Source organism: Pygoscelis adeliae, unplaced genomic scaffold, assembly GCF_000699105.1.
Source record: "Pygoscelis adeliae isolate BGI_AS28 unplaced genomic scaffold, ASM69910v1 Scaffold287, whole genome shotgun sequence".
Taxonomy (NCBI): Eukaryota; Metazoa; Chordata; class Aves; order Sphenisciformes; family Spheniscidae; genus Pygoscelis; species Pygoscelis adeliae.
Genome location: NW_008825154.1, coordinates 122452 through 131548, shown reverse-complemented (window position 1 = coordinate 131548; position 9097 = coordinate 122452). Strand labels below are relative to the sequence as shown.

At 53.7% G+C, this 9097-nt stretch overlaps 1 protein-coding gene across 1 annotated transcript in view; it reads right to left on the bottom strand.

The window, feature by feature from the left end:
- Positions 1 to 3754: 3754 nt before the first annotated feature.
- STMN3 (stathmin-like 3) overlaps positions 3755 to 9097 on the bottom strand; it is a 13160-nt gene continuing 7817 nt past the window's right edge. The window contains exons 2-5 of the mRNA XM_009328427.1: positions 6316 to 6411; positions 5670 to 5845; positions 4648 to 4839; positions 3755 to 4123 (exon numbers count right to left, since the gene is read on the bottom strand). Coding sequence (XP_009326702.1) covers positions 4064 to 4123; positions 4648 to 4839; positions 5670 to 5845; positions 6316 to 6411 — 524 coding nt within the window. The 3' untranslated portion in view covers positions 3755 to 4063. The remainder of the gene's footprint in view (positions 4124 to 4647; positions 4840 to 5669; positions 5846 to 6315; positions 6412 to 9097) is intronic.

Below are 9097 nucleotides of genomic sequence, written 5' to 3'. Positions count from 1 at the left end.
GGGAATGAGGGAGGCTGGGATGGTAAGGATGTTAATGAGGATACTTAATTAGTCTCAATTGAGGCATGAAGTATGGTGCTGCACACAACCATTACCAACCCTGGGAGATGGAAAGGCATGAAATAACCGTGATCCCAGCCTGTACCGTGGGCTGCCGGTCGGGCACGGCACCGCGTTAGCTGCTGGCGCCGGCAGCACCGTCCCTGTGGGTTTGGAGCAGCACGGTGGGTGGGTGACACCCCTCGTCCAGCCGAAACCGCGGGAGCTGGGGCACGCAGCCAAAGCAATCACACATTTCCCTGATAGCGTCCAGTGGCACCGGACAAATGTCAAGCTCCCCGACTTCCCTACTACATTCATCTGCACCGGGCAAACATCGCTCTGCTACACCTAAAGCATCTGGCCCCGTGGATGAGGTTGCTTCCTTGGCACGACGCAGCAGTAACAGAGCCGGTCCCCTGACGTTACCGATGCAAAACTCTCCCTGCACATCCCTGCTCCTCCGACGCAGGAGCTTACCCTGCAGTAACGCGTTTTCCAGCCACATCCACTTGTCCCTCACAGCACCGACCTGACGGAGGTGAGAAAAATGAGTTTCCCGGTGCTCACACCCGCATGAGCACCGTGTGCCGGGCCGCTCTCCTGCGCGTTTCCCATGGGATTTTTTTGCCAGACAAAGCTATTGCAAGAATAAGGCCCCACCTGAGATCCAGGCTGGCCTCCGGGGAGGGGGAGGAGAGCGGGCGCGGGCCCTAAGCTGGCAGCACAAAGGCAGATCCAGGCGAGAACCGAGTCCAGGGACTCAGTAGCTGTTTGGGGAGGACGGCTCTAACCAGCACAACCTGCCACCGACCGCTCCTCCTTCAGCACACGCCAAACCTCGCAGCTCCTCCGGCTTCCCCCAGGGCTGCAGGGAACAGCCTGGATCCCCTCACACGGGGAGGTTTGGGTTAACGCTAAATTATACGTACCAGAATTGAAGCATCACCTCTATTACACCTCTCAGCCCTTCCTTCTCCTCCCAGCACGAGGAGCAGCCCGTCCCTACTCTCACCGCCCTGCCCGCAGGACTCGGGTGCCTCCAGCTCTCCACTCCGTGATTTTCCAGCCGCTCTCTGGTCCGGCATCCCACCTCGCCGGCACCCTGCCTTCACCCAGCCCAGCCTCCGACGCCTTCTGAGCCCCAAGGAGGGAGTGAAAACGGTCGTTCCTCTTGTTTTAAACTCCTGCTCATGAGTACAACATTTCTGATAATAATAATCATAATAATCATAATAATCATAGTACTAAAAACAGTATTTACAACAAGCTCCAGGTCAGAATTACACACCAAGCAAACACTCAGCACCACAGAGAGTAGGACAGGGTTAATATCTCGCAGATACCTTCTCAGATCCCACCAACGCGGGACACAGACATTTGACAGTTTCAACCATTTCTTACACACAAACATTTCGTTTAAATTACTTTTAAATTTTTTTTTTTAAACTTTTTAAAATTTCTCGTCACTATATGAATGAGGTGATGCTGGCGGCGATGCCGCACTCTACACAGATGCTTATCTAAGACAGCTGCTACTATAAACTGATCATTAGCTACTGTTAAGAAATTCAACCCTCAGTTTCCTTCCTCTTTGCCCCAAATCTTTTTTTTTTTGTCACTAGGCAGCGCTGAGACTTTCTAACCGTCCTGTCCCCCCCCCCGGCCCAGGTGGAGGGGTTTGGGAGTAAGGTAGCCCTTCCTTTTAGGAGCAGAGTGTCCCCTAACATCAAACCGTGACCATCGAGGGATCTCTCCTGAATCCAGCTGGGACTTCTGGGGAGATCAGCAAAGAGCCCCGGGATTTCACCTCCAGCAGCTGCTGCTCTTTGGCTTTCCGTGGGGTTTCCGCAACTGCCTGATGCTCACCCCAGGCCGCAATCAATTCTTTACCTAATTAAAGCACAGGGTAGACAGAAATCTTCAGCTTCTGACAAGACTCAGTGATGATTGCTTTTTCAGAGGGGAGGAGAGGCAAGGGGGTCATTATTCCCCGCGCAAACCCCTCATCTGCCGTGCAGAGCATGGTCCCCCGACGCCCCGGGCTGGGCTGTGCCCGTGCCCCGCTGCCGGGCTGCCCGTGCGCACGTCTGCACCCCCTGTGCGCTTAAATTTTTCCCCAAGGACCCTGCAAAGCCCTCCGCGGAGTCTCTCCATCCCACCCACAGAACGGCTCTTTGGAGGCACAGCGTGCAGAGGACACCACTTACTGGTAATTAAACGTCTCGGTGCCTCGGATGCCCCTTTGGTTTATTCTGGGGTCTGAGAGGGCAGCCGGGACGGAGGGGGGCCACCGCGAGGTGGAGGGGAGCGGTGCCCTGGTGTAAATACCATGCAGGCACCCTGCGCTGCCCACCCCGCGCTGCCCACCCCGCTGCCGCCTCCCCGAAACACTGCACCAGCCTGTTAAAAAGGTGACAACCCAGTGATCTTTAAGCACTGGACAGAGGGGAATCCTTGTTACCGTCTGCCTCAAATGAAAGCAGCTTCCACTATCTCCTCTGCAAAGCCTTGCCGCAGGACCGTGCTCCCGCAGGGCTGAGCCCCCAGCGCCGCGTCCTACGAGTCCCCGCTTGCCGGAAGGTTGCCATTCCCTGCTTTTCAGATGCAGCATTTCCACTTAGTTTTTCAAGGCAGAAGCCGAGCTGGGGCAAGGTGAGGAGGTCTGTGGATCTCAGCGGGAGGGTGGCAGCCCCTCGCAGGGCACGGTGGCTGCTTGGACCTTGGCTACCTCCATAAGCCGTGACTCTAGAAGATTAGGAAGTCCATGGGCTTTGACAGTCACCTATTTAGTTCAGACGTTACTGCCATGCCTGCATGTTCTCTGCTCATCCCTACCTCCATGAAGAGACTTTTTGTTCTCAAAAATAGGCCTTGAAAAGCTAAAGGTAGACAAGGAATGAGCATGGGGACATCTATTCACCCTTACTGGGTGCTGCCTACGAGCCAGAGCTCCGGGGCTCATCTGGCGATCTCTGGTCTCGGCGTCTGCCCTGTAATGGCACTGAAGAGTCACATCCATCTTTGGGAAGAGGGAAGGATGATTATTCTGTCCACTGCAAGGCTATTTCACAACCATGCACCGTCTCTATTGGATTTGCTTTCTTACTGGAGTGAAACCTCATGCTTCGGGAGTGCTGGAGAGCCCGCAGACCGAGCGCCCTTTCCCAGGGCTCCCGCAGAGCTGGGGATGCAACCGCCGTCTGCGGTTCTCCCAGGCTGCTCAGCCAAGACCTCTCGGTCCCCGCTCCACTGGGGAGAAGGTGGCTCAGTCTATGGGCTCCTCCAGCCCCCGGCCAACCGGGGCATCAGGCGGTGCCTGCCGTGACAGGGACCTTCCGTGACGTGGCACCCGGCACCGAGCTCCGCGTGGAGACCTTCGCTTACTTTCACACGGGCTATCAAAGGATCATCCAAAGACGAGGACTTTGGGTCACTGCCTGCCTGAGGGTCTGGTCTGGACCCGTGGGGGGTCTGCACGCCACGACTCCTGAGCCATCCCATCCCTCTCTCGTTCCTCTCTCCTACCACTGGCAAACATGGGGCTGTTCCCTACTCCACTTCACACGCAGAAATTATCACTTACTTCCCATTATTCTGAAACTGATATTTGGCTCAGAGCAAACACCAAGAGGAGTAAAAGCCCCGGATAAGAAATCTGTATCTCCGTGACACTGCTGGTTGAATTTATTAATATCTTAATTTTTTTTACATTAGTTTAAGAAATATTTTTTTAAAAAAGGACAAAACCCTCCAAAGAAGCTGTTTGATTGACTGATCAATTCTCTATTTCATGTGAACTAGTTGCTATTCTGCTTAGAGGTCCCTATGATCTGTGAATCCCCACAAGAACCGACGATTAAGGATGCAGAGATAGAGAAGCGTGTAGCTGGGGGACAAACACCAGGGGAGGGGGGGATGGAGAACCGAATGCTGCATCTAGACAAACAAAATAAAATGTGTTGGTTGGTCGATTGGTTGGTTTGTTAACAGGAATCAGGTGCTAGATGTGTAGAAAAGCCCTTTATCCAGAGATCTCCTCCCGCTGTTCCTTGTTCCTGCGAACTTCAGCTGCGTGCAGTTCCTGCAAAGACGGGAGAGACGACACCAGGCTAACACTTTCTGCTCTTGCAATCTCTATTTTCCTTCTCTCCCGCACACAGGATTTGCACCAGACAAGAAAAAAAAGAGACCAGTTTCCCATCCGACACACCCCGAGGGCAGTGGACTACACCTGCAAGGAGCGAAGCGTCTCATCTGTGGGAGCCTGGAGGTGATGCAAACTTACAGCGAACGTGTTCACGGCTCCCCTCTTCTGCAAAGCCCTTTGGCCACGCAGCCCCCGGGCACAGAGCGGGCCTGATCCTGTGCCTTTGAGCTTGCACTTATCAAGATCAGCCAGATGGTATTTTCTCTACTGACCTTGAAGGACAAATCCCCCCCTCCTCGTGCTGCTCCAGAGCGGAGCTGCTCCGCAGCCCGCTTTCCACCAGCAACGAAACGCCCGCTCCCCTGTGCCCATCGCTCTGGGATGACCCCGCAGGGACCAGACCCCAAACCCGGCCATGGGCATCAGCACCCAGCCCTCTCCCGCGGCATCGCACTCGCCTTCTCACGGAGCCGCTCCCTCAAGGCGGCGAGATGTGCTTCGCGGATCTCCCTGCTCAGCTCCATCTTGTAGTTGAGCTTCTCCTCGGCCAGGCGGCTGAAGTTGTTGTTCTCCTCCAGCGCCTTGTGCAGCACCTCCCGCTCGTGTTCCCGTTTCTCTGCCAGCTGCTTCAGCACCTGCGCCTCCTGGGTCTGCCGAGGCAAGGCGTCGGGAGAGGTGTAAGGCAACCGAAGAGGCTCTTCTAGCCTTCAGCTCCCCAGAGAGGCTTTCTGGCCATCTCCCCTGCTCAAAACCACTCCGCCACCCTCCTCCATCCCATAACGCTCTTGCTTGGAAGATGCTTTGACACCTTTTTCCTGCTATGGGGCAATGTCTGCTGGGTCCGGTGCTCCAGGCGGGCAGGCGATGCAACGCTGTGCCCACCGGCTCAGCAAAACCGAGGTGACATCCGTGCGGGCACAGAGTCCCCTCTCCGAGTGTCACCTCATTCTTTGAATTATTTCAGCTTGCTCTCCCCTTACCCACCGACATTCGTGACGTTTGTACCTTGTTTTACTCTGCCCGTTTTCTCCTTTTCAATAGTTTTCGCTAGAAGACGTTTTATACAGCACTTACAATACAATGTGGCACAGCCAGCTGTTAGAAACACAAGGCTGTGTTTAGGTTTGGAGTTTAAGTTGGGTGGGTGACCAGGTGCTACATCTCCTGCAGCATTAGCTGGTGAGAACTGCCCCCCCCAGCCAGGTCACACCCGGAGGACCGAGAGGACCCCACACTGTGTGGTTTTAAGAACAGGAGGACGATGACGATCATCAAGTCCAATTCCCTGCCTAAACCAGGCTGCAGAACCTCACTCCATGACTCCCACGTCTCACCTGACAATTTATAGTGGAACATAATAAGAAGTGTAAAAACACTATTTCCAGCCATTTTAGATTGCTCCCGCTGAGCCAGTTTTAGGGTTTGATGCAATTAGTACCCGTCACAGAAAAGTCACTGCTTCTACAGGACATCTCGTTACCTTCCTCCTCTCTTCTGCAGCCTCCAGCCTCCTCTGCAGCTCCTCCAGGGACAGGTCCTTCTTCTTGGGGGGGGAGGAAAGGATCGGGCTCTCGGGAGATAAATCTGAAGGGGACTTCAGGATCACTTCGAAGCTCTGGCCTGATGCCCTCTTATCCAGCTGCTTCACCTCCATATCTTTGGGGGGGGGAAAAAAACAAAGTCTCTGTGGACCTGTGACACTCAGGAGAGCGTTCACCTGAGGGCACTGAGCTCTTCACGTAGGAGTTAGGGTGTTCCCATGTCCTGATGTGGATGATTTTGTTCTATCTCCAAAATTTCCCAATTAGTGATCAGCTTCATCCCTCCCAAGTCAGTGCAATCAATTTAAATTCACAGCATAATTACAGAAAGGCCATATTGCTGCTAACATCTTGTACGTCACCCCAGTACGAAGCAGACAGCCTCTGCAAGTAGTTTCTTTCTGGGAAAATGTGCGTTACTTTAATAAAATAAACTGTGAAAGGAGACTAAACAGAAAGACCCCGGGCTGCGACACGGGTTGCTGCTCCGGGATGGGGCAGCCCAGTGCGCCGACGAGCTCCTGCGTTGCCTGCAGAAGCATCGGGCAAACGATGCTGCAGCTCCTGCGGGAGCTGGTTACGTACCTCCATACTGGTAGATGGTGTTAGGATGGGGCTGGGTGTGGAAACAGGAGCAGATGAGGGAGAGCAGAGACAGCTCCTTCATTTTCTCCTTGTAGGCTGAAAAATACGAAATAGCAATGAGAAGGGGGTCTAATGGTAATGGCAGCTCTTTTTCATGGAGAAATGAAGCAAGTAGACACAAGGAAACCCATTTGCAGCTACCAGACTCTATGGAGGCTTTTCCAGGCTGCCATAGCTTGCCAAAAGGTCCCCCAGGAGCGTCTGTTCTAGAGCAGACTGAATTAGCTGCCAGCGTGGCAAATGTCATGGGAAGACACACAGTAGGAAGTTACCACGTCTAGAGGTATAAGTTTCTGTGCAGGATTTTCTCTCCAAAGGAGCTGAAACGCTGCAGCCCGTGCAGTTAACCACACCGGGACAGCTGCCCAGACCTTTTCTCCATTCCACTTCCAGACTCAGAGGTAAAATGATGCCCATCAACACCCGGAAACATTGCTCAACCCCTGGCAAGTTCCTGATATTTCACAGGTCAGCATTTCTGACACCAGGGTGAAGAGGCGAGATGCAGCCAGCTGTGTGGAGAACAAATGGGCATTTGAATGAAGAAACGGTTCAGGGGTGCTGCTAACGGGGGGAAGTGCTGCAACCCGACTTCCCGAGGTACCTCCTTCCCTGCAGAAGCAGATAATGGAGGATGTAAGTGGACGCTGTCACCACCTTAGAATCATAGAATCATAGAATCATTAAAGTTGGAAGAGACCTCCAAGATCATCGAGTCCAACCGTCAACACAACACCACCATGCCCACTAAACCTTGGCCCAGGCAGGCAGAGGTTGATACTGGTCTGCAATCACAGTGAATGCTGTCCCCTGCAAAGCACAGGGAAATACACAATCCCTTCGAGCGCTGCTGCTGCCAGCCCTCCTGTTTGCTCAACATTCCTGTGACTGGAGGACTCACCGCAGCATCCTCAGTGGTCACAAGTGGACGAGGTGCTGCCCTAATGGCAGCAGCACCCGCAGCTTGCAGTGGGTCTGTTTCTGGGGCAATCTTCACCTCTATTTTTGGAGTTTAGCACATTTAAGACAGCAAAGTGTTAGCACACACTTGACAAAGAACCTCAGAATAAAAGAAGGACTTGAAAACAGGGAGGTGCTCTGTCAGGCTGTCAAGTTCTTTATCATGTCAGTGTAACCCTCACAGCATCACTGCTATGTCGCAGGTCAGCAGCTGACGGCTCAGCAGTGGGTGCTGCTGTCTCGCGGACGCTGTGAGGCTCTGCCCTGGACTGGCTGCTCAGGGGACACCCAGGCACATGGGGACAGAGTCTTCATGGCTGCATGACCTGCCAAATCTGCCAGAGCCTCCTCGTGCCATCCTTCCTCCTGCCTCCACCACAGGGCACAGGCATTCTGGTGTCCAGCCGTGGCTCTGCCTCTGGATTTCCCACATGTCCTTGTGCTTCTGATCTCAGTTTGTCCCTTCCTTACTGAGCTCCTGTTTTGACCTCCAGCCAGAGGAGAACCTGCAACCTGGCTGCCGATGCCACCTTCATAGCAAGACCCTCCGCCGGGCCAGGAAAGGGAAATCCCCAAAACTTTGTGATAGGAAAAGCCGTTAGAGGCAGAACAATTTTGAAAAAAAGACCCCAAAATAAACAACAACCATCCTGTGTACCATATGCCCTCAGGAACACCTTTCAGATCTTCCCCTCTGCCTTCCTGCAGCTACTCGGGTGGGAAAACAACAGTTTCATATGCCTACTTCATACTTGCACTTATTTTTCCTCCGAGGTACAGAACTTTGCCCTAATTAACACCCTCCTTTTGCTAACCGACAGTCCCTGAAGCTCAGCTCTTTATTGAACATTTTCCAGTTTGCTCCACATTCCGATTTTAATACCCTGCCCAGTCCTCCTGTTAAATGTAAACCAAATAGGAACAGTTTACATCAGCAGTGCCAGCCACAGAGCGGGACAGCTTTGATTTTGTTCTTAATTGAAAAAGTCTTTGGAAAGCCTCTGAGAGTGCTGCATCGTGCTAGAAGTCGTGGCACGCAGCAGTGAGCTGATGTGTCTCATCATGTGCTGCCCGGAGCCCAGAGGAGGGTCCCCTGGACTGAAAGAGACATTATCATTTAATAGAAACAAACCACGCACCGAGGTCGTTGCTCTACCATTATGTCCGGTCCTGGGTGAAACCAAGACATCAAGCAGATGTGCCACATCCCTGGCCCACTAGTTTAATTGTCTCCTGGCAGTTGTTACAGAATACAGTGCTTTGTATTTCATTACTTGAACTTCAGGAGGTCTCCCCAGTGCTGGTTTCACGGTCCTCTGTGTAGATGAGTGTATCCCGCAGTCCCTGCCTTTCAGGAGGTCTGTTGTAGTGATTTCGCAGCTGCCTCCATTCCATCGGGATCCTCCTTGTCCCGCTTTACCCTTCTGTAGAGCAAGCTGACCGTCCCCCTCCGTCAATTAAAATGAAAAGGAGCGAGAGGACAAAAGGACACCGCTTCACTGAGCTGCGGCAGTGCTTTAATGAGCTATGGAAGTGCTGTGCGTCCTTCTCCCGGCGCTGGAGCCTGCAGCTGCACCCCGGCGCCAGCCATCAGATGCAATTAGCAGCATGCGGGCACACGGGTCGGGGGGAGCGGGGCTGGGAGCTGCCGGGGCCCCGGGGACCGGTGGGGGAAGAGCCCGAAGAGCCCCGACCAACCGGGCAGCCCTCGCTGCCGGGCAAACCCGCTCCAGCCTCCCCGCTGCCGGGGGGGACGGGGAAA